General features: G+C 39.4%; 1 protein-coding gene across 1 annotated transcript in view; it reads left to right on the top strand.

The window, feature by feature from the left end:
* Nucleotides 1–11,757, top strand: part of OTOG (otogelin) — a 92,189-nt gene extending 80,432 nt beyond the window's left edge. The window contains exons 45-53 of the mRNA XM_026793191.2: nucleotides 302–400; nucleotides 738–778; nucleotides 1,300–1,375; nucleotides 1,858–2,036; nucleotides 2,823–2,927; nucleotides 3,338–3,457; nucleotides 4,290–4,335; nucleotides 8,892–8,971; nucleotides 10,238–11,757. Of these exons, the coding sequence (XP_026648992.2) occupies nucleotides 302–400; nucleotides 738–778; nucleotides 1,300–1,375; nucleotides 1,858–2,036; nucleotides 2,823–2,927; nucleotides 3,338–3,457; nucleotides 4,290–4,335; nucleotides 8,892–8,971; nucleotides 10,238–10,438 (947 nt within the window). The 3' untranslated portion in view covers nucleotides 10,439–11,757. The remainder of the gene's footprint in view (nucleotides 1–301; nucleotides 401–737; nucleotides 779–1,299; nucleotides 1,376–1,857; nucleotides 2,037–2,822; nucleotides 2,928–3,337; nucleotides 3,458–4,289; nucleotides 4,336–8,891; nucleotides 8,972–10,237) is intronic.
* The last annotated feature ends 13,983 nt before the right edge of the window (nucleotides 11,758–25,740 follow it).

Here is a 25,740-nt window from a genome sequence, read left to right as displayed (position 1 = left end):
AACTTCATGTGTGTAAAGCATTTTCTGATATCTGTATCATAAAATATCCAGATTTTAATAATTTTAAGATTCTAGAATTTGAGGCCTGAAGCTACATGTGAGTAGTTTCAAACTTCAAATTCTGGATGTTTAAAATTATTTAAATGCTTGTCTAGAGTATTTTGTACTCCATACTGTTATCAGTGAAAGATGTTATCCAAATGTATTTATTGTAAGTAATTTACTATATCTTGATTAGTATTTCCACTCATCTGCAAGTGATGACATTGTGTTTATTGTTCTTGCTTTCCTTTGATTTCAGTCTGTGAAATCCATCGTTGTCCTGAGTTCAGGTGCATGCTGGGCATGTCCCTGGTGGAGGTGTGGAGCCCGGAGAAGTGCTGCCCCTTCCGGACATGTGGTAAAATCACTGATTTTCACCAAAGCTGCCTTACACAATGAGAGGTGGCAGCAGCTCTGGCCCCTTGGTTTCAGCCAGCTACACCATTGTGAGCTGCTCACAAACAAACGATGCAGAAAAGTCACTTCATGCTGCAGAACTTCCTAATCTGCCTGTTTTGCTTTTCTTGCATCCTGTAGAATTTGTCTGTCCAAAGTGGGTTATTTATCACCTTGAAAGTGGTGTAAGAGTTACTGTATTGGATTTGCTGACTTTTATATCTGAAATTTCTAGTCTCTGTTGTAAGCAAATGGCATATAAATTGCTTACCTACTGTTTCTGATGCATTTTGTTTCAGAATGTGCGTGTGAAACAATCCCCAAACCACAGTGCAAACTGGTATGGAATTTATCTTGTCACTATTCTTTTAATAATTTCTTAATAAATCTCTTTATCAGTGTCTGAATAATAGTTTTATCCATGAAATATGAAATGGCACAGCATCACCTCTTTTTAAAAAAAATCTTTAGAGCAAGATACATACAGTTTTAAGAAGCCACCTAAGTCTAAACACTTTGCAGTACTCTACAGCCTTGATATTTCCAGAGCTTTTTATTATCATATTCTGCCCCAGTATATTAGTAGAGTAGGACTGTTTTCATGCACACAAAATAGCTAAGTCAGGATAGAATTTTTGGTTTAAAGGGTTGAACTGAATCCTTTCAAGCATCACAGTTAATATTATTTGTTATGGTGAATACGTTAACATACATCGTGCACTCAGGCTGCTGACTAGGCAGAACCTTCAAGAGATACTGCTACCCAAATTCTGCATGATAGTTGTTTAAAAGAAGATCATACAAATAAGAACACCTACTGTTGTTTCATGTAATTTTTTTTGTTTGTTTTTATACCCGTAGGGGCAGAAACTTCAGATAGACGAACTGTTTCAGAATAGTACAGAAAATGTCTGTAACTGTGTGAAGTACAAATGTGGTAAGTCAGAAAATAATTTAATTCAAAGAAATAGCTTTTCAAGTGCTAAGGGAAATTAGGAATTAAAAATCAGGCATTCACTTTGAATGTGGCACTGAAGAGGACAGGATTAATTTACTTAATTCACAAATAGTGTTAATTTTCCTCTGTGTCCTCTGTAATTAGTGGGGATAAATAGACATTTGTCAGGTACATTTCTTATCATGAAGTAGTCTTGCAAAATAAAACAGTTGAAGAAGCTGGCACTGTCACTTGGATGCAGCAAATAAAATATTATATATTTAGTTTTCATGCATGGCTATATTTGAAAAGATTTGGTGAAACTGCAGTGAAACATTAGTTTACTATTAATGATTTGTTTGAAAATGTCTAAAAAAGGTAGGGTAGCTTTTTCCATTCCTGTTTCACCATTTGGAATGTTTTCAGTGGAGTTTTGATGCCCAGCTGAATATCCTGAGAATGCTGTTTGTGTTTTCTTGCAGTGAGAGACAAAGTTTGCCTGAGTGGTGAGAGAGGAGTGCTGCTTCCTGGGCAGAGGATCGTGGAGCACAGTGCAGATGGCATTTGCCATATTTCCTATTGTACAAATGTGGTTGATCCCTCCACTAAATACTACAAAATAAACACATCTTCCATAGACTGTGCTGTCAACTGCAAAGCTGTAAGGAATTCAGACATTTAAACCAGTGTATTGTGTCCATTGGCCTGAATTACTTTGTGATGGGTTTTGTTGAGCAGATGAGAGCAAGTTGGAAAGATTAATTAGGGTATCTCCCTCTAATGATGTGCTACAACAGTTCTGATGGAAGTTTGAAAAGTCTCCCTCCCTCCACTGTTTTCTCTGCTGCATAAATCTTACACAAGTTAAAGTAGATAAAGAATGCATCCTTGGATTAATGGCATGCTGCCTCCTTGCATCCCTGCAGAGCTTCAGCTGCATTTTGTGCAAACTGGTACAAGTTCCTGGCAGACATTAGCTGAATAAGAATCAGAAAGAGAATAATTATGAATAGAGGAAGAATTCTAAATGCAGTGAAAACAGCTTTATAAAATAAGCAAATGTTACATTGTCTTTTTACAAGATATAATACTTTACCATGGGAATACTATACTGATTTTTTTCTGATTTTATAACTACTTAATGGCTAATGTGTAAAAAGTTACAATTTCAGTGGTTCTTGAAGTAAGCTGTCATATTTGAAAATGGTAGAAAGACCAGTTAATTCTCTCAGATTTTGAGCTCCACTCCTTTTACTTCAATTAAGATTAAATGTATTTTATAAAAGCCTCATGGGTGTGCAGTGCCAATGTAAGCCATGTGGTTTTGAAAGTTATTTTGAAAATATCCCTAGAATCAGATACCTGAAAAAAATCTGTCTATTACAGTCATAAAACATTTAGCTGCAAGATGATTTTATACAAGGAGTAATCAATTTGATTTTGGCAGAACCAAGTCTATCAGCCTCCAAAAGATTTGACAACTTGCTGTGGTAGCTGCAAGAACTTGTCTTGTCTCCACACTTTCAGCAATGGCACAGTTACCAGTTTTAAGGTGAGTTTGCATATTTTATTCCTTCAAAATATTTAGAAGTAAGCAAAAATCACAAAATATTGTACATAAAAAATGTGCAGAAAAGAGCTTTATTTGGCCAAATACTAGGAATAGTTTTGCATGTAAGCAATATTAATTTCTTGATAAGTCAACCATATAACTGTCAAAAAAATTAAAGGATTCTGGTACAAATGAGAGAATTACCATCAGCTTGACTATTTTAGAACCTGCTTAACATTATGTATTTTTATAGGACTTTCAAATGCAGTATTTAAACAGAATATGCATTTAAATTGTTTTTTGCTGTATTACTGTTGATTCAAGCAAGATCTCGTTCAATGAAATTTTTAAATTAATACTTAAAATACTGTTTTTGCTGAGTAAATTTTCTGTTTTAAAATGTTTGACAGCCTGGCGCTGTTTGGATTTCAAGCTGCATCAGATATGAATGCACCAACACAGCAGCAGGACCAGTTCTGGTGTCCTCTCCAGTTGGGTGCCCACCCTTTAATGAAACTGAATGTGTCAAGGTCAGTGTCCAAATCACTGTTTGCATTCTAGCTGTGATTTATGTTTGCATGAAAAGATTTTGCTCTGACAAAGGATGCTTTTTTCCTCAAGAAGGGAGAAATTATTAATTCTTGTAGTGCCTGTATATTTTGCTAGACATTTAAAGGTGAAAGGGATGGCCACACATCAGACTACTGTACCACCAGGCTGCTGAGTTACAGAGCTGGACACAGCTCTTCTGATTCTTAGAATATTTATTTTAATTGGGGTTTGTAATATCAAACTAGTCTTCATACAACTGTCTGAACTTGGATGTTTTTGTGGGCTGAACCTCCTCTTTCTAACATTTTCAATGTATAGCAATGTGACTCAGCATAACGATCAAAAACATGGAAAAAAGGCAAGATTGTCTGAAAATCAGGAGCATCTACAGCGGCACGTAAAGTTTTATGAACTAGTTTTAGAGCAAGAGCAAAAATTTTATTTGAATATGCAAAATAAGATTACTCTAAGTGCCAGGGAATGGAGGCAAGGAGAATTCTCTTACTGCTCTCTGTAGTTTTACATTTACATGTGGATAGAAAGATATTCTGCTTGGTGGATGACGTTACACAAGCAGGGAGAAGTCCTGCAGGAACTGAGTGCCTGCAGTTCTTCCTCACAAATAGCAGTTGTTGGCTCCTCAGAGATCTCACCTATGTAGCCAAACCTTCATCCATTCACCCGAGTCTTGCATTTGCCTGAACAATGATGCAGACCTTTATCTGAGAGATATTTCTAATAGTGCAGCTACATGGGAATGAATTCTTGAAAAAAATAAAGTTTTTCCTCTTTATTTTCTCTCTTGGTCAGGTTGGAGGCTATGTTGTGCCATTCTTAGAAGGATGCTGCAAAACATGTAAGTGATTATTGACAACTGCTGCCTCACAAGTCTCTGATCTCTTACCTTATAAATAAAGTGAATAATTTCCCGTATAAAAGCTTGATTCACATCCCAAAGCCTGTGCTTTTCCCAGGTATACTTATGTAACTAACACATGTGGAGTGGAGTTAAATAAAAAGGAAACACTTTAATATGGAAACATTTACTCCACTGATAGTGATTGTAGCTGGTCAGGTCACTGAAATTGCTACCTCAACAATTTTGTAGCTCTTGTGTAAAACTCAAAATTTTAGGTACTGCATTAGGTAAAACAAAAAGTACTGTATTTTAAAAGGCACCTTAAAACAGTGCTTCATCTACATTAATATCTTCATATTTTGTGAAAATGGAGATTGATCTATGTGGTTTGTAAGTTAATTTTGCAACTAATGAGTATAGTAATTAATAGACAGTTTAAAAAACCTTCAGGCAGTATCTTTTATAATATTCTACAATTTAAAAATTCTCCCCTTCTTGATTATTTGTGAGAGCTAATAAAGATTGTCTGAGGGGAAAAAACCAGAATGGAAATTTAAGTTTGAAAGATATTATGTCTTAATAGAAATCAAGAAAATAGAAACAATTTTCTTTCTTAACACATTGTTACATAGCTGAAACATTTTGGTTGATCTCATGAAGGCCTTAGGCTGAAGTTTGATACTATTGACTTCTTTAATACTGGGCAGTTGAATAATATTTAAAAATGCGAAAACACTGAGTTAATTTTCATAAATGGCTGGAATAGTGACCTATTCCAGACAGGGAAGAGAACTGGAGAAAGTGCATTATTTCCTGCTGGGTGGGATGGAGGTTGCACAGCTGTGACTACCTGACATGGTACCGTGTGCACGCTTCCTGCAGTGGGTTATGTGCTCCCAGCTGGGAGGTACCTTTTGGTGCTACTGCCTTGCATTACATTTTGTGGGAAAAAAATTATGGAAACTGTACAAGATTAATCTAGGATTTTTTTTCTCTGCTCCTGCCATAGAGGCATGATAATATCCAAGTTTTCCCCTGTGGTGGACCTAAGTTTCAAGCACTTGTCCTGCCTGGTTCTTTGGCAAATTCTCCATAGGCACTCTGAGATCAGGTTTTGATTATCGTAAATTGCCTTTCAATGCCCTAGCAGCCAAATAAACCAGCTTCTCAACAAATTAGTATGACAGTTAAACATGCATTAAGCTGCTTTTCAACAGGGCAGAAGATCTTGCTGCTATGCTTAGAGTAAGATTATAGCCATGCTCCTTAATTGTTAAAGACAAAAGTAAATTAGCCTGGGACATGCCTCACAAGGTTAAATTAAACCTTTGAAGAATCCAGTGACTTCTGAGATGCATTTACAAGTATATTCCTAGAGTTTTGATTTCACACCTGTTTGTGCACAGCACAGAACCTCTGTGAATCATGTAGCTCATTCTGAGTCCAAGCAAACTGCCATGAGAGCTGTCAGCCAGTTGTAATTGTAGGAGGTGTTTTTTGAGAAGGATTATCAATGTTTTGTTTTCTTTTGAGGTACTTTGCCATTAGAAACAATTGTGATTTTCAATTTCAGTTTTAATTAATCTTGAAAATGAAGAGCCAGGAGCTCCATCAAAAACTAGAGAGGAAATTACTCTATTTCTGTTGTAGCCCCAAAGGACATGCAGGACTCAGGATACCGGATTGGCTTGGTTTTACCAAGGTAGACCAGATCCTTCCTGGTTTGCACATGAGGTTAACAAAGAAGCAATGCCTGGATGTGGTACTCAGCTGCTGGTACATCCCTGCCTGAGCAGGGAAGCAGGGCCAGGTGACCTCCAGAGGTCTCTTCCAGCCTCAGCCATTCTGTGATCCTGAAATATACAAGCATCTTAAAATTGAATTCTGTTTTCCAAAATCTAGTAACTCCCAAATGTTTTCATACTACCAGAAACCCTTTGTAACACGTGCTTTGTTCAATGTGTAATATTCTCACCAGGTTCTTCAGTGTCAGTGCTCCTCCCATTCCCTGTTAGCCCAGTCACTCCCACAGCCTATGCTGGCTGTCACACAGGTACCTTTTCCTGAAATAAGTAGGACCAACCCAAACAGCATCATTGTTGATTTCCAACAATGTACTCCCTGATAGGAGCGCCAGACCTCTTGTCACCCAATTATTGCCAAAGCTGCAGTGTAGCACAGCTGCTCATGGTTGCTCAGAGTGGCTCCATTTTGGTTTTTTTGGTTGTTTCTCACTTTGCACTGTGTGGGCGGTGCATTGTTGTCAGCCAACAATGTACTGTTGGTAGTGAGCACTTGCATAGTCTTTAGCTTGCTGCATGTGTAAAATTGCTGTGTTTAAAAGGGTAAACTAATTCCATCGTGTTTACAGTGCACTAGAACATAGAGACTAATTGCTTTGCTTGTTAAAGCTTCTTATGTCAGCCACATTTTTGCAGATGATGTGTCATATGGTTTTGCTTCCAGTGCTGTGTACAGTAGAAGCAAGTAATTGTTTTCCCGTCCATAGTTAGGTCAATGTACTGAAAACAGCAAGCCTGTGCTTAGTCCATGAAAATTGGAGATTATCTTTGTTCTTTTTCATAAAGCATGTTAATTCTTTGAATTGTAACATGCTTGTTTTGGCATTTATTTTGTGAAAACAACCCTTTAAATTTCTGGAAGAGAGATTATGTTGACTGTAATTTTGTACACCACTGAGGGATACATCCTACATCTAACTACACTTCTGACTCCAGGACTACTGAATCAAAATCTGTATTTCTCTTTCATATTGCTGTCACAATAAATGACCACAGTGTTATGAGTCAACACAAAAACCAAGCAAGGATTTTCAACCATACAGATGGTGCAAAAGAATCTCATTCTATTATGACACATTTAAAATGCTCCCGTGTTTTGTAAGGTTCTTCATGTAATGTATATTTGTTGTAAAGCCCATTAAAAAGGCAATGGATATTAGAATGCATGCATGGAAATACATTATATATTTATTTTGTATGAGATACAATGTAATTTCACCATAGCCTGGATGAAGTCATAGTCACAGCTGCACTGAATTCTCCACCCTACACACCATGTATAATGTAAAAGAAGAAAGAACCATGAAAAGAACTGTGAAAAACATGAAATAACGGTGAGTTGGGGTTTTTTTAAAAACAATTTATTTTTTCCTTCATTTCTCAATTTACTTTTCCCCCAAGCAAACATAATTCAGTGACAGTCAAGCAGTAGCCAGACATTTGTCTGTAGGTTTTTATTTGTTTCCAAGAAGATTTATTATTCTCCTTTCTGTCGTGTTGTAGAAAACTCTGCTATGTCTAGAAAGAATATCAGGCTTATATAATTTTGAAAAAAGGCAAGAAAACCCCCAAACAACCAAAAAAATCTCAATAAAAACCTCCAAATAGACAACATTTAAAATCTGTTTATCTAAGAAGCAGTATTACTCGTTTGGCAGGGATTAGAGCATGGAACTGGACATTGTACATGAAGATGTAAATAAATTGTGTCACAGTTCAAGACTGGGTACTGTTCAAAGCAGTGAATCCTTTATTGCCCTTGCTTTTCTGGAGCTAGCAGTATTTCCCTTTTGTCAACATATTTGGATTTCTTGGCTCAAAGAAAATGCAGTTCTGTAAGGGGGAAGTCATTGGGGGCTGCATCATGGTGTGTAAAACCTGGTGTGAAACAGTGGAAACTCTTCTAAAGGAATGGGCTCTTGGTTCTCTTACAGATCTGCAGCCTGATGGGGTTTATCAGCACAGAGTGGATCATCCTCAGAAGATACTGCTCTTCTTGTTCTCTTGCAACTGAACTTTGCACCAAACATCTTTGTTATGCTTCCAATGTGTGGCATTCCCTTGTGAAATTAAATTGAACTCCTCATTTAATTTAATGATTTCTTGTGATCTATTTTATTTGATCCATGTGCCTTGTAAAAAAAAAAAAAAGTGGAAATGTTAATGAAAATAAAAGTTTCATTTTTTCACTGGTGTTCTTTGTTTTAATGAAAACATACAGAAATGTAAACCTCCCCAAAGCCCTATTCTTCATCAAGTTCTGTTGTAGGTTCTTTTATTTATTTATTTTAAATTTTGTTTACACCACTGGAATGCAAGTGCTGCTATTAAAGTTTGTAGTATTTATTTCACAGAACATACACTTTAATTTATTAACAAATGTATCTTTTGATAATGATACCATTTGTTAGCATTAACATGTTAGAATAATTACCGTCTTCTCACAGAGAGTTTGATCAATTTTACAAGATTTTTTTGAAAACAGTAGACTTACTCATAAAAGGCTTCTGAGCGAAGAATAAACCTTTTATAGTTGTTATTAAAAATAAAAAGAGATACTTTAATGAGTGAAATAATCTTAAAAGTGATTCAATGTGCAGCTAATGTTACTTCACCAAAGTTGTGTACTCAGTGATGTACTGGGTATTTTCTTCTTTGTGTCTCTTGAATCCATTAAAGGTCAGGAGTGTTCTTGTCTCAGAAATGTTAGAAATTTGAGCTGATATTTTTAAATCTATGCCCATTTTTCAGGTAAGGAAGATGGTAAATTCTGTAAGAAGGTGACTGTTAGGATGACCATCCGCAAGAATGACTGCAGGAGTAACACACCAGTAAGTAGAAAGCCATTGTGACTTCTTTCTATAGAAAAGAAAAAATTTGAGCAGTTAAAAAGGAAGAAAGGGAACTCAGGGTCCACAAGACCACTGTCTCCATCTCTGTTGCAGAGGCAGAGCTTTCTGTGTTTCACAGAGCTGTGTTAATGCTTCCCTACATTCTCAGCAGTCATTTTCTCAATAATTAAAAAAGGAGGCTGTTTCTTTTTTTTTGTTTGCATTTCGGTGCATGTCAATTTAGTCTTATTTCACCCCATACTGCAGTTACTCTATGCAAATTAACTATTAAAACTGAACCTTGCCCTGATACTGTACAGCTAAAACAACTGCAGATGTGTGTAATTTTTCATCTGCCCAGGGAGGGTGCTTGAATGCCAACTTCATGAAGAAAGGAATCCTGGCTCCTGAAAGCTTTTTTTAGGCAGCAGCATGAGCACACTGTGAAATGTGAAGGAAGAATGAGGCACTATCTGTGTGTCTGTCAGAGGATTTAGTGTTGGAGAACACCAACCATGTCCTGCTGAGCAGGGAGGCTGACTGAGAGCAGCAGCAAGGGTGCAGACAAACGTCTCGTGTGAGATGTGCAAGAGTGCCTGGAAAAGCTGTAATAAAAGAGAGTAGGAAACAGCTGTAGCCTCTAAAATGACTCCAAGAGTACATTTAGTAGAGTAAGCTGTTGAGCAGCCAGGAAATTTACTCTCAGTGTTTCATTGAACCGAAACACAAATCCTGACTATTAAATTTGAAAAAAAATTATCAGATTCTTAAGCCTATTTGTCTTACAGTCTACATTACACATTTGGTGTCGTTAGTAGTAATTCCCCTCGGCTTTCCAAAGGATTGATTCTTTTATTCCTCCTTGCTGATACCCAGTATAGCAACATTGCATCAGTGTATCCCTGAAATGAATACTGTAGGGAGCTGTGGAAAGAACATTTGGTGCTGTGTTCAAGCCAAGGTTGTTATGAATACTTTAAAATTCAAAACTGAAATTGCTTATTTGTTAAAATAGTGCAAATCTGTTACTGAAATTCACAGAAAACTCATCATTAACATTAGTAATATTGACATTGAAAACTGGGCAGTGCACTTGAGAGGTAATTTCCAGACGTAATGGGATTTCATAAGGGGGTAGAAGAAATACATCCACATTTCTCGCTGCTTTGCTGTTGGATTTGGGTGCCTGTTGTCCTCAGAGTTCCTTGAGAACCCCCAGCTCTCCTGCCTGCTCCCATTTGTTAATCACTGCCTGTGTGTTGCCAGGTGAACATCGTTTCGTGTGATGGGAAGTGCCCCTCTGCCAGCATCTACAACTACAACATCAACACCTACGCCCGGTTCTGCAAGTGCTGCCGGGAGCTGGGGCTGCAGAGGAGGACTGTGCAGCTGTACTGCACCAGCAACTCCACCTGGGTCAGCTACTCCATCCAGGAGCCCACTGACTGCTCTTGCCAGTGGTCTTAAAAATAGAGAAAGAAAGCAGCAAGCCCCGCTGCTCCCAGCGTAATTTTATGGTAGTTTAGCTATTAAAAACACAATAGCCAATTCCCTTAATGTCACCAGTTTACTGCTAAAGACCACAAATACATTTGGACTCTCCTAAATTTCTGAAAAGTGCCTTTGCATCATTTGTATTATGATTTGTCTTCATTTTCATTCACAGGGATTGCTTTAAGGGTTCTTGTGATATGTGCCAAGATAAAAGGTGATTTACATTAGTGACATCTGAAGAGCAAGAGCACCATCTGTTTTGTTCTGCAAGGCTGATCCACTCTTTGTCAAGCCCCCAGTTTTACATCATTGCCTGACTTACCTGGCAGCAGGTCACTGCTTTGAAAGCATTGTAGTTGTTTGGTGTCTATCAAGAAAAGTTCTTTGGATAATGTGAGAAGAATTTTCAGTTTAGATCATATTCCTGTTGCTAAGTAGAGCATGTATAAGAAATTCAATGTAGAATTTTTTTTTTTTAGTCAGGGAAGTGTTATTCATACTGATAACTGTATGTAACATTCCCTGTGAATAATTTTTTCATCAGTTTTTCTATTGTATTTTATATTGTAGTGAAAAGCATTATGGCAAGCATGTGTTCATGGAACAGATCTGCTGTCTTTAGGCTATCTAGATTAGCCATTAGTCACTTTATCTTTCTGCTAAACAATATGACATAAACTGAAAATACACAGATTTAAAAAATGAAAACCATTTTATATTCCTTTTTATAGGTATAACTTAAATGAAAATTTTCATCTTATGAAATGAAACCATACTTAAATTGTCTCTTTAGAATGAACATTTTCTAACACTAATTTTAAAGATGTGAAAGTTCATTAGGAAAAAGAAAATGAGGATTATATCTATCTGCCTCAAAGAAAAAATTGAAAATCTTTGTCACCTGTATAGTAGATGCAACTTCTTATGGTAAGCACTTGAAATTCAAAATGTACAATTGTAAGGTTTGAAATTTCAAAAGCAATTTTTTATGAACTTGAAAAACTAATTTTTTTGTAATGAACTGATTTTTTCTTCTCTAAGCTCATGTTACTATTCTCTTCTTCTTTAACATATGCCATTGAGATTAAGCAAAAATTCAGTAGCTTTTGTTTTGTAGATTACAATCATAGATAGCATGCAGTGATACACTTGAGATCTTTGAGTAAATAGATCTCAGCACCTCTCTTTGGAAGCTGCTTGTCTGCAGTAAATCCAAAGAAAAATGCATTGTTAAAATCAATCATGTGAACATTTTTGATATTAATTTTGTATACTGTACATTTCATTCTTACAATATCTAATAAACAACAGGAAGTCTTATTTTGTTACAATAATTTTGCTGTCATTGCTAGAGCATCTTACCGCCATGTGATGAAACACACTTTACTTACTAATTTTCTTATTCAGTGATGTGCATGGGTAATTTTAGGGTTTACTGACATCACAAGTAGTATATCAAGGAGAAGACTTTCTCATGGATTTTTAAAAATCTACATATTTTTCTGATTTCATCACAGTTCACTTTCAGCCTTAGAAATGCAAAATTCATCTATGTAATTTTGTTCAAAACAAAAATTGGAGAACACCTGTTCATCTAACTGGAACAACACAACTCTAACAATGTCAGATTGTTTGTCCTGGAAAAACGGGGGGGAAAGAACACGAATTTCTGCACATTCTCTTTCCATATTATTTCTAAATTTACCTTCCGTTTGACTGCAATGTGTGTGGACTGTGTTTTGAGTAATTGTTGTGTAGTGATGGTCATCCTTCAGTATCTAGGGCCAAATGTGTCTTTAAGCTCTACCTGTTTTTTGTGCAGTCCCTGATCTCTTTGCCGATGATGTTCCTTTATCAAAGCTGTCTTCTAAATTACAAGAAGGGACAGAATTTGGGAGAAGTCCATATTTGGAAATCCAGAGGGAACAAATGCTGTTTATAAGGCATTGAGCAGAGTTAAATCCTTGACACCACGTGCTTAAAATTTATGCTTTGGCATTTTCAAAGGAGAAGTTCAACCTTCCTTAGTTTACCAGCTGGCAGATGCCATCCTAGAGGGCTGGAATTAAGAGACATTTCTTTTGCTCTCAGCTGAGATGGTAGTTGTGTGAAGTTCCAAATTTCATCACCATGAGGGACAGAACTAGAGCAGGAATTAGGCCAACCAACACTTTTCCCTCTGCTGCAGTGTGGTTCCTCCTCTTGCCACTTGAGCAGAGAGCTGATTGTTTTATCAGCTCAAGGCAGTAACTCCGAGAAGCATTTGAGATCCAAACTTTCAGCTCTTGGTTGAAGAGAAAGGTTAGTGCAGGCAGAGAACAGAAAGCTGACAGTAGTGTGTCTGGTAACCATAATCAAACACTGCTGCTGCTGCTACTTCAGCAGTAAAATTATAAACATTGTGCTAGGTCCCTACTTCTGCTCTTGCAAACTTTAGGCTTATGCTGGGAGAAACAAGGGGAAAGATTCAAAGTGCCTCTGACGTGGCAGAGGAAGCCACTTTAATCCTGCCTCTCTGTTAAATTCCTTCACACGTCTTCAGCCTATCTGGAGGTGTTCAAAGCCACCCAGGCCCTTACCTTGTATTTACCTTACAGTGCAATTGCACAAAGCAGCTCAGCTGGAAAAGATGTACTCTATCTGTACTTCCACATGTTTGGAAGTCAAAGGGACTTTGATGGGAGTTTCATCTGGCCCTTCCATGCTGGAGGTACTTGGGCTGTAATTATGACTGAGTCCTAAACCAATTTTATTTTCTTTTTGTAAATCCTTTGCTTGAAACTGACCTGCTTCTTAACATTTCTTTGAAAGTCTCAGAACTTTATTCCTCCCCAATAATCCTGGTCTTCTCACATATGTTTGCGTGTGTGGAGTTTCTGCACAAAACTGATTCCCAATGTTGGAAGGGAATCATCACAGGCTTGTGTTTCATTAAATCTATGAATTAAGAGCTTCCTAATGCTAGGGGGTTTCCATCTTTGAATAAAAAGTTTCATATTTGAGTATGGAAATATTGGTTTGTTGTTACAGTGCTGATTGCCCATTTTCATCTCATTTAAAAAACTTTTTTTTTGCATTACCTTGAGCAAGCTTACCCAGCCTTGATTCACAGGAAAAGATGAGATTTGGCAGCTGGACTCTTGAACATCATGGATGTTGGCCCTTGAGAAAGACCTTTAAGAAGAAATATAATGAAATCAATTGTATTTTCTAAATGCTCACTCTCTGGGGTTATTAGGACATGATCTGGACTCAGGATAATGGCCTCTTGAGTAATGCTTCCTCTAATTAGTGATAGGGCTGCCTGGTGGTTTGGTAAATTAATCTGAGATATTGGCATCTGCTGGGCTGCAGTTTAATGTGAACTATTAGTCACAAGTTAAATAACTTACACCCCCTCAGATAGCTCTCAAGCATGCAGCCCATGAAGTCAGAACAAAATAATTCAAAAAATTTTGCCCTCACTCTTATCTCTGCCCACACCACCATCTCTCTCCCCTCTACAAGTGGCTAGCTATGAATAATTAAAACGAGGTAACAGCTGCTATGCAGATGGTGATTTTTTGGAAAAATCCCCTCTTAGTGTGATGAAGACATCTAACCTCTTCAGAAATAGCACCTGACAGACTGCCATCCCCTCAGATCTGCTTTCTGCATGGACTTCTGACGAAGGCTTTGATCATGTCACCTCACGTCAGCTGTTTATAACACAGATATCTGAATTAGCTCAGGTGCCCAGGCTCCATCCATCACCAAAGAGAGCTGCATCCAGAGAGTGACCCAACCCATCCTAAAATAAGTGTCCAAGATTTATGTGGTGATTTTCCTCCAGATGTGCCATCTTTCCTTTTCACTGTGGAGAGAACCCAGATGGTAAAATATGGTTAAGTAATTTGCTTTTGGACTATTAAAATTAGCTAGAATTAAATTCATTTTTGATGGTTAAAGATACCTCAACAGGCTCAAAAATCAGCTACTCTGGTAGTGATTATGGCATATCTTATCTGACAACCAATATTAATGGTAATATTTGATTTGCATGAAGCTGAGTTGAGTGTCCTTTGTCCTGTTTGGTGTTTCCTGCATGTTTCCAAGAATACTTACTCTCTGTAACAGCTATAAAACTATCCCTGTATCTCTAGAGCTGCAGAAGGATATCATCATCAGCCAGACCTTCAAGATGGAAAAGCACAGCTGAATTTGCAAAGATTTCATATGTTTATTTCCATGGCAGTGTCTTCCATTAGCTGGAAAAGATCCATAAGGTGAGTGAATTTTAACTTTTTTTTTTTGTTTGTTTTGTAGATTTTTCATTGCATAGATTTTGGCTTGAGATCTGCAGGTGATTTCTGATCTTGCTTTCTAAGCTTTTGGCTTCCAAGATATTAAAGGTAATATGATTCACAGAATTTAATGAAATCCATCTAGGAAATATAAATAAATGTTTATTGTATCTACTTGAGACACCTTTGAATGAAAAAACCCCAAAAACAACAACAAAAAAACCAATCATGTTTGATTAAAATCCCTAAAATGTTAAAAATGGTTTTATGGCAACTTCCTTATTTTCAAGTAGTTAGTTTGAAATACCAATATTTTAGATCCTGACTCTCATCCTTTTAATTTCTGTTCTGGAAAATGAGCAGAAAGGAGAAGAAGGGTCATGTTTTTACTGAAAACATTTAGGAGTTTTTTTCCTTCAGATTGGACTGGCAAGCCCAAATATCATGAATTTGTTACTCAGGGGAAAGTGGGAGTCAGTACCTGAGGGAGCCTCTTGGGATTTTCAGCATTAGAGGTGGGAAAAAAGTCCATTGCTTGACAATGAAGGAAAACTGACTTGTTCTGTGGTTACTAATGGCAGTGGGCTTGAGTGCAGCTCTTGTGCAGGATTACTGGAGGCAACAGAAGTTTCTTATCTTATTCATGTGTCATAAGGCTAAAGGAGAAGTGTGGGGCCTCCAGGTAACTCTAATAATGAGAGTCTTGTAATTACCAGTAATTGACATGAAATGAAAGTTAATATAACCTAATGCCCTGTAAATGTTGTATTTAAGCTGATCTCTGGAAGGATATTTACAGCATTTGCACATTTTTTTGTTGGCTTCAAGTCTGGAGCACAAGGGGAAGGGAAGGTATCATTTTTAGACTTTAGATTTGGTCATATTGTAACACTTCCAAATCTTCTGTCAACACTGGCGTGATGTTGCATTCATTAAAAAATGCATGACCTTTTAAAATATCCATCTGTTATATAAATAAAAATAATGCAGCCCTATATTTTTAAGGTATGCTAATCCTGCACGGCCATGGTCTAATTATCAAATGATTTCATGCTACCCTGGTGGCAGGCAACATCCAGACCACTGAACACTTGCTATGGATCTCTCATTAAATCCCTCTTTCACAGTTTCATTCATAAATTTACCATGGCTTTTAAAACAAAATAGTTTGATGCTTATACAGCAATATCAAGTAAGAGCAGTGTGTTTCCAGAATGCAGCAACATTTTTCAGATGCTCCACTTCATGCATGGCTGAGTAATGGGTGGCAAACTCTGCTATTGCTGCCTTTTACCTGGAGTGGAAGCCTTGCTGCTGGTGGGGAGAGCGTGGTGGTGGTGCCCAAAGATGAGATGCCCTGGGTGTCGCCTTTGTGGAGCTTGGGCATTCTGCTCTCTGCACCAAGCTTCATTGTGATAATAGCTGCCCCAGGCAGGGTATCAACATTCCTGACCCAGACCCTGCTCCTTTCTGGCTACCTTGGAGCTAGCACAGAGGTGCTGGGATGCTCGTGGCTCTTGCCAGCTCTGATGTTCCTCTAGCATTATCCTGTGCCTGCTTCCAAGTGAAATACAGTGCCCCAGAGCTTTGGAAACATGTCAGATCAACTTTGGAAAGCCAAAATGCAAGGAAAATTATGGGTTTGTTGATTATGTTGTTAATTTGACTTTGGAAAGGCTTGGAAGTTACTTGGTGGAAGTGGGTAGTGGAAGTGTTAGCTTATTTCCATATGGCAATTTTTAACTTTTGAATTCAGTGCAAATGGCTTATTCCCAAGTGACCATACAATTAACTCCATTAACAGTGGAATTATTAGAAACAGAATTAAAGTATTTGTGCAGATTTACATTAGACTGCAATTTACCCTAAACGATTTCATGCCATCTGTGCCAACTTAGTGCTATCTGCTCTTTTACAAGACAGCTTTTGTCACTTAACAAGAAATCTTCCTTCTGTCTTGTGGCTTGGAGTACTCTGGTAGTATCACTTTCCCTGGGCTTGCACCACCCCTCATTGTGTGTTTTTTAAAGCAGTATGAACCCCATAGCTGTTTCCCTTGATGTCTCTAAGCACTGCTGGGCTGGAAATAAAGAGAATTGTTTCTGCCTCTGTTTGAGGGCTGGTAGAGAGCCAGGTAACTGGACATGAGTCGTGGGGGTGACAGTGAAGAGCCTGGGACCCACCAAGGATAAATAAATCAAAGCACCCTCAGCAAATTTGGAGATGACATCAAGCTGAGTGGGGTGGTTGGCACACGTGAAGGACAGGAGACCACCCAGAGGGACCTGGGCAAGCTCGAGAAGCTGGTCCATGGGAACCTCATGAGGTTTGACAAGACCAAGTGCTGGGGCTGCTCCTGGGTCAGGACAGCCCCTGGTACCAGCACAGGCTGGGGATGAGCATATCCAGAGCAGCCCTGCCCAGGAGGACTTGGGGTGCTGTGGGTGAGAGCTGGACATGGCCCAGCCATGGCACTCCCAGCCCAGAGAGCCAAAGGTGCCCTGGGCTGCACCCAGAGCCCCTGGGCAGCAGGGCAGGGAGGGGATCCTGCCCTCTGCTCTGCTCAGAGCCCACCTGCAGCTGTACCAGCTCTGGGGCCCAGCACAGCAAGGACAGGGACCTGCTGGGGTGAGCCCAGAGCGGGGCACAAAGATGATCAGAGAGATGGAGCACCTCTTTTACAAGAAAAAGCAGAGAGAATTTGGTTTGTTCAGCCTGGAAAAAGAGACAGATCTGAGGTGACCTGATTGTGATCTTTCAGTACCTGAAGGGACCCTACAAAACAGATGGGCAGGGACAAGAGAATGTAGTGACAGGACAAAGGGTAAGGGCTTCAAGCTGAAAGAGAGTAGATTTAGATTAGATATTAGGACAAAAATTCTTTACTGTCAGGATGGTGAGGCACAGATTGCCCAGAGAAGTTGTGGATGCTCCATCCTTGGAATTGTTCAAGGCCAGGTGGGATAGGCCTCTGAGCAGCTTGGTCTAGTAGAAGGTGTCCCATGGCAGGGAAGCTGGAATGAGATGATCCCTTCCAACCCAAACCCTTCTGTGATTCTACGATTCACTGATGCACCAGTGTTCAGGTACCTGGGGGCTGTCTGGGAAGGGGAGCATGGGGACAGATGCCTTGTGTCTGTGAATTTGTATTAATTTTCTATCCTTGCTGCATTTTCTTCTCTTGCCTGATGAAAGGTTTCCCACTTCCAGTATTTCATATTTTAGTTGAGATCTCCTTGTATAGCTCGAAATATTGTATCAGCCTTTTATGTTTGCCCCAAACTGCTTCAAATAAGAATGAGAAAGTACCACAGGAGTGATTTCCATCAATGTGTTACCAGCATCCCTGTCTTCCTGCTGAAGTTTAATGAATTATTTTTCCTCTTCTCAGGCATAGCTTATTCTGATTTAAGTATTTGTAATAAGCTGGAAATTTCAGTGACTTGTGTGCTTACTCACCAAAGTATGTGACTTGCTCAGTGCTTACAGAGCTTGTTTTTGTTACCAGGTCATGTGAAGTTCAAAGCAGTTGAAGATCTTTGCAGCAGTCTTTGAGATACTGCTGTTCTCTGTGCAAGAAAAGCCTTAGAGCAATTAAAAAATGTTTTTTGAATGTGGAATCTTTGGTAGCATGCACTGCAAACTTAAGGAGGACAATGTCCATTACAGAAAATTTCTGTCCAAAATTATTTGCTTGTCTAAACTGTAAACTTTCAGAATAAGAATTTTTACAAGGGAGGCTTCTGGGTGAATTATGTGGGGAGTGGGCTTCTTTCACCAGCTTTAGCAAATAGTAATGCATACAGGGATGTGTAGCTGGTATTTGTGTTGCTTTCCCTCCCATAAATTAAACACCTATGGCTGAGTTAGCCTGTTACTTCCAATGAACAGGTAATAACTGAAAAGGCTCCTGAAAACAGGGAAACTGAAAAATAAATTTCAATTTGATGTCCTGGTTGTACTTGAAGTGTATCTACACTGTATGTATTCCGTGTGCGTATATATTATATACATATATATATAAGGTATATATATGCATCCAATGGTGTATGTGATACTGGTGGCCAACAGACAGCACTCAGTGTTCACAAATATTTTCTCTTTATACCAGTTCAATATTCCATTTAAGCACCATTACAATTTATATATGTTTGTGCAAGTAGGTAAAATCAGATATTGATGTCTAATATGTGTAGTACTAGGTTATTTATTCCTCGTTACTAATTGGATTTTCAGTCCACTGACCTTGTCACAGCTCTGCTGACTTCAAGATGTTAAGAATATTTTCCAAATGGCCAAATCTCATATTTAAAATTCTAATGTATTTTACATAACATAAGAAGTTTTTAGTACCAGAAAAATTCCATTTTCCTCAGTCCAGTTTCAGGTTCCTAACCTGATTTTCTGGGCTTAATCCTCTTCCTGTTGAAATCAATAAGTACATTGTAATATAATGATTCACGTTCAAGGTTCAACCATAGAAAATTAAGGCTGCATGCTGATTTTACTGCCATTGTAGAAAGATGATATCTTAAAATGTGTAAAAGTACAATAAACACTTTAACTCTTTCAGCCCTATTTTTTTTCTCTTCAGACAGTCTAAACACTTGAAAATGGATCTTTGTTTTAGACCTAGTGATGGCAAGGAGATAAAAGCTGAGAGATGCTATTTTGATAGGAATTCCTTTTGTGGTTTCAGATGCTTTGCAGTGGGACAGTCCCTTCTTTCCTTAAGTAATGCGTGTTAAGCAAGACTGAAAGTGGAGCACGCTTTATTGTTTTAACAGAAAACAATATCATTAAAACTATGGCATTGTTGAGCTCTGATTTATTTAACACTTTGAGAGATGTGCGGGAGCAGCCCCAGCCAGTGTGTCCTGCTGGAATGTACTGGATGTGCTGGGAAGGTTTGGATGCCCTGCTGCCACAGAGCAGCCCGGTGGCATCTCATGTGCTCTGCACAGAGCTGCCCTGGTTCAGAGGGTCCTGCCAGGTGCTGGTGAGTCCAAAGGTAAATATTTCAAAATGTGCTCTGGAATGTGCTTCAGGCTCTTCTGGATGTTGTAAGTGGCACCTTTCATGCCTTGCTGCATGAGATAACCACAGGGACGTCAGAAAGATGAATTCTGCCCTTGGCTGTTGGGCCCCTGCTTCCTGTAGATGTGCATGTGAGGAGCCTCTCCCACTCTTTTCCACCAGAGCTGTCTGTGAGGGTCTTTAACATCCTGATGCTCCTTCCAGGGAATAAAAGTCACTGTACATTCTATAGCTTCTGCTTTTCAAATATGAAACTGCCTGTTAATGTAACAAATGCACCTACAGCATGGACTTCAGGCTCTTTGTCATCCCAGCTGAACAAATGTTTTCTTCTTTACTTCCAAAGTCTCTAGGAGAGGAAAAAAAAATTAATCTCCATCTCTTCCCTCTTCCTCACCCCAGCAGACTTTCTTCCCCAGGAAGTTTCCAGTCTCATTCTGTCACAGGGATTTCCCCCCCAGCTGCTGAAGTTTCATGTCCCTTTCTGCCTTGGGTGGAGGACATGACATGTTCCTTGCTGAAATACAGCCTTCCCCCTTCCTGCAGGAGCTTGAGGACATTTTGTCCCTCTCCCTGCTTTTGGGACCTTGTATGGAAATACAGTACCTGGAAATGGGGGTCTGTGCCAGCTGTTTGGGGGGCCCTTTCTTGTACAGAGGGAAAGGGAAACTGAGTCTGACAGAATGAGAGATGTGGGCTTTTTATAGCATGGAGGCTTGTGGGAAACTGTACTGATCAATGAATATTTCCAGCACAAGTGGAAATATGTATTTTCACAAGTGCAATATCCACAAAAACTTAGTCTGAGAATATATGGCTAAAGTACACAAAGATTGTACAAAGACTGATTCCAATTCAAATGTATCCATTAGAGTCTAAGATACTGCTTCTTTTCTGAATCATCTGATCCACCATGAAAGGACTGAAAGATTGCAGACAGTTCCTCCCCATCCCTAGATGATGGTGTGTATTGAATCAGTAAGGATAATTTTTTTTTTTTTTTTTGGAAAAAGGCTGGCTGATGTTAGACCAGTTAGTCTCTGTTAGACCAGTGCAACTTGCTTGAGGAGAAAAAGGCTTTAAAAGGTAAAAGGCAGAATAGATGGTCTCCTTGCAGATGTTCTGCTCTGGTGGTAGAAGAATGGAGTTGGGAGTTTTGGCAAGGGTGGTGGGTACATTTGCTCCTGGTCAGGAGATATTCCCTATTCCATACTTCCCAGTGAAAAGGAAACTGGTCCAAAGCAATGCAAACAGGGCTGGTACCTCCCAGTGTCTTGGACTTCCCTACATGCTGTAGTGGAAAGCAGTGATGAGAAAAACTGAAGAATTTTCTCTATTTCTCATTTGGTACTAAAGAATACTAATGCAAATGTGGTTTGTTTTGGTGCTGGTTGGTTTGGTTTGGTTTGGTTTGCTTTGCTTTGCTTTGCTTTGGTTTTGCTTGGGATTTTTTTAAGAGACCAAGAAATGATCTGGTCTGCTGGTTTCCAGATTGATTTTTGGGATATCTTAGAGAGAAATTTGTATACAGCTCACAGACACTACAGACAGCCTCAGACACTGAGAGGCAGGACTCTGTGGTAACATAAAAACAGACTCCAACATCAGAGGCACAGCTGACATTTTATTTTCAAATATACTTTCAAGTTCATCAATTACTACTATACCAGAGGGCAAGGATTTGTGCTTTCTTCTTTTGCAGATAGTGATTCTGCCTTGTTTGGTATCATGGAAGGAAGATTGTGTCAACGAGCTGGTGTTGGTACTTTGCTTTCTGGACCAAAGCAAATTGGCTTATTTTTAGACTGGTTTTGATGTGGCTGTGGGCTGCCAGTACACTTCAGGAATTTGTGTTGCATAGTTTTCCCAGCAATATCTAACCCTTGACTCCTAGGAGTGTAATACAATATACATCCTAGATAAAAAACATCACAGTGATAATGCAACCTGCAATCAGAGTGAAAGTTATGGAACAAATGGAAACACTTCCTACAACACTGCCAGAACTTGTGCTTGCAAAAGCTTTGATGAATTAATGTGTAGTGATATCCTTACTTTTATTAGGTAAGATCTTGAAACTGTGAGATGTATGCAAATAGCTCCAAGTTATGGCTGATGAGTATTATGAATGGAAGAGTGGCCTAAAAATGAAATACAGGATTATCTGGGTGTAGGAAATGTTTGACTCTACACAGGACAGTCAACGTGTTGCCAGATCACATTGTAGCACTGACATGGAGGGTCACAAGTGCTTTTATCAGGGCAGCTTATGATTAAAAATGCTGAAAACCACTTTAGACAGCTTCTTCTATTGGTGAGAAGCTGAGTAGGATTGTCTTGGGGTTTGTTTTACAGTTTGGTTTTTCATCTCTTTGCTTCTTTGTTTCTTTAAAAAGATGTTAATTTTTGCCTTGACAGCTGGAATCTAATTTCTGACTTTGAGGAGGATATACCTAGAGTGCTTTCTGCATTTAAGAAATGTCTTCCTAAATCTGTCCTGTGTTTGGCTGTCTGTTGGTATCTGTAGATGAGATTTTAGCTGTCTTTAAAAAATTATGAGACTGATTAATAGGCACACTAAGAGAGATGCCTATGAAGAGATATGGATGTATATTCAATTTAATATTTTTTTATTTGCACGGTATCTCTTACGGTTCAGATTTTCAATTGGCATGTGTTTCAGACCTTTTTATTGACATCCAGTTACAAAGGAAGAGATGGAGAATGCATGAAATTTCCCCTCAAATCCTGTTTGAAGTTAGACTGAAGGTACATATTTTAATTTCACAAAAGCATTTTTGATGTTAAAACAGGGAACTCTCTGTGGAGAGGTCCCATTAAGGTCCCTTTCTATTATTTCAATTCTTGGTTTAGCTTTATTACTTGTATATGAACGTTTTGTATAATGAGTGTGTTTGTGCATGAGTTAGGTATGTCAACTTCTCATTTATTGTGATGCTCTAAATAGAGAGGAGAACTTGGAGAGGAGTGAGCCAGGACCCCTGCTCTTGAGAATGGGTAGGGCTTTTTGTAGTAGCAGAGGATTTGCTGCAGTGTCCAAGGGCAGGAACTGGGTTTAGAGCAGGAGTGAAAAGGTGGTACATGGATCTCAGCCAGAGGCAGGCAACACAGTTCTAATGAGCTACGTGTTCAAAGCCTCTTTGCATTGAGAATGTCTGTGTGAAAGGAAAACAAAAAGAGAAAAACAGAAGACTAAAGGAATTGATTTCAAATAGCTGGTAAGTAGGTCGTGAAGGTCCATAGAGCTATGTCTTTATCATAACTTAGGTTTGTGAGAAGTTGGTTGGACCTGTATCCCCAGCTTTGTCTTGGCCTTTCCCTTGGCTGGTTCCTCACCTGGAGCTGAACTGTCAGCAGTCAGCTGGGGACACTGCTTGCTGCCTGCACTGACATTTATTTCTGTAGCTGCAGTGTTGCTGGAGGGATGCTTACAAATTTGGAGGTGGAAATGTTTCTTTGGATTGTCTTTGGCTTTAGCGAGGCTCCTCCATCTCTCGTAAATGCCAAGATAAGTGTCCTGACAGCCAAGACATGCATGGCATAGTTACTGTGGAGTTAGCTCAATAAAGGTTCTGGAAGACTTCTGGGAGCTTGCTGCAGCAGGATCCAAGCAGGGAACCTGGCAAAGAGGGGCTGGAGCCATTAGTCCTGCATGCAGTCATCCCCATCAGGTGCATGTTATCCCTTAAGGACAGGTAGCTAGTGGCAGATGTAAATAATGGGGAAAAAAATTTAGTCAAGAAAATCAGCCTGTGAGTGCAAATGGATGGACCTTCCAAGAAATTATTACCAGGAAGAAGTCACTACTGATATCCAAACTGTCTCCATTACTGAGTTTATAAACACTTTTGGTAAATAAGAGGTTAATAACTCTGTTTATAGTAAGAAAAGACCCCTGCCCTAGGATACACACACTTCACTGTACCCAGATAATCCCTGGAGCAAGGAGGTTTAAGGTAATTTGTGGTGCAGCTGTCTTTTCCTGGAACATGAGCAAATTCTCCTGCACATGGTCAGCTGCAAGAACAAATGTCTATAGCAAATGAAAAAACAAGATGTTCAACCGCAGCCTTGTGCACTTCCAGGAGGGGCACGTGAGCAGGGCTGCTCCTCCTGCCCGAATCAAACCCCACGCCATGAAAGGGTTTAGCCTGCGGCTTATGGCCAAGTGGCAGCAACGTGCCAGCGGTGAGGCAGGAATGCTGGGGATGGAAACCCAACTGATTGACACACTGTGGCCATAAAGTCACAGTAAATCTATTGTTTTGCCAGAAGGAAGCAGGATTAGAAGATGTATAATTGTTACAATCCCTGCACTGTACAGCATCAAGTGACGGTGGCGTCCCGGTGCTGGTGTGGCTCATACTTGTCTTAATCCCAATGAGGTCTGTACTTGGGTGAAATCTTCTTATGCTCCATGTGGTTCAAGCCATAGTCATTCCTGTGTTTTAGCCAAGAAGTGCCTCTATGGCACTGCAGAATTTAGCTCAGTATTTCCAAGGAGATGCTTTCTCTGTTGTCCTGCTGCAGACACGCCCCACAAGTTTAAAAACTACAATATGGGAACTCATTCCCAGTAGAGCTGTTAACAAAAATGTAGCTAATCAAGAGAAGAAGAATCCAGTGCTCTGGAACAGCTATCTCTTCTGAAAAGAAGTGAAAGTAAAAACAGATAAGAATGTCACTAATAGCTAGACGCCAAACTTGCTCCTGATCAAACTGAGCTGAAGGAAAAAGTTGCATTTTTCAGAAGCTTGAGTGGCCTGAAAGAGGTTGAGGGGTAAATGGTATATGCAGCCAACCCTTCAATTCCTTACTAACTGGCAGACAAAACAATGGAGATACCCAAGTTTGCTGCATTTTTTGACACCTCTTAAGTGATGCAAAATGTTTGCATTTAGGTGTATGTTGCCCTAAATATAAGGGTTTAGATTGCTGCCTTTTCACTTGCCTTGCTGGATGAGCTGTGAGTCTGACTGACTCTCTTTGCACAGGATGGAGAGATCTTCATCAGCCCAAATCCCATTTCTTTCTCCCAAGCAGATACAGTGGAGAGAAACCCTCAAAGAATTTCCTACTAAGTCTCTAAAATAGCTTCAGAGGGTTTTTTTTGAGATGAATGAAAATGGTGAAATATTGGAGTAGATACATGATGGATATAACAGAAGTTGATGCCTCTCACAGCGGTGTGCACTGTCTGTGTTGCCATGCAGTGTTTGACCTGATGATGACTTCTTGCTGCTGCATTTACTGCTGTTGTTTTGATGATGTCTTTATATTGTAACACAATGGCTTTTGTAATTAAACTGTTTATTTGTGGCCTGTTTTCATTCTGAATGGTGGTGATATTAAGAGGATGGAACAGGTCTCTACATGCACTACTGTATGGGATGGGAGAAGATCTTCCTGATACCTGCCAGACAGCAACAATGGAAAGTCCATACTGGCTCATGTCTGGGTTTTTCTTACTCTTGATGCTCAAGAACAGCAAGTGTTCTTTGTTTGTAGGGAGATACAGGCTGCAAGAGAGGATGTGAAGTGGTTCCCCTGTTAGTGTCTATAATAGAGTATTGGAATATGTATCCCAATATAACCAGTTAGATGGTGCCTAGGCCAATTCTGACCTTCGCTGCTGGGCCAGAGGCAGCACTGCGGTGTTCACCCCAGCGATACCTTGGCTGGCGGCAGAGTGCAGCGGGGCACAAGACAGGACTCCGTTTACCTCAGGGGAGAGCTTCTGGCGATGGTGAAGAGAAGAAGGGAGCGGATTCTGCTAGAAGGTAGCCAGATGTTTATTCCATGAGCACAGATACGTCTGCACTGGGCTACTGCTGATAACAGAAGAAAGCCGCATGGTCTTATTCACATTTTATAAGCTCGGGGACAGGGGAAGGGGAGGGGACAGGTGAGTTACCAACCAGGTGAAGGGGGCAG

This window comes from Zonotrichia albicollis, chromosome 6 (genome assembly GCF_047830755.1).
Source record: "Zonotrichia albicollis isolate bZonAlb1 chromosome 6, bZonAlb1.hap1, whole genome shotgun sequence".
Taxonomy (NCBI): Eukaryota; Metazoa; Chordata; class Aves; order Passeriformes; family Passerellidae; genus Zonotrichia; species Zonotrichia albicollis.
Note: the sequence above shows the minus strand (reverse complement) of the source record. Positions and strands in the feature narration are given on the sequence as shown.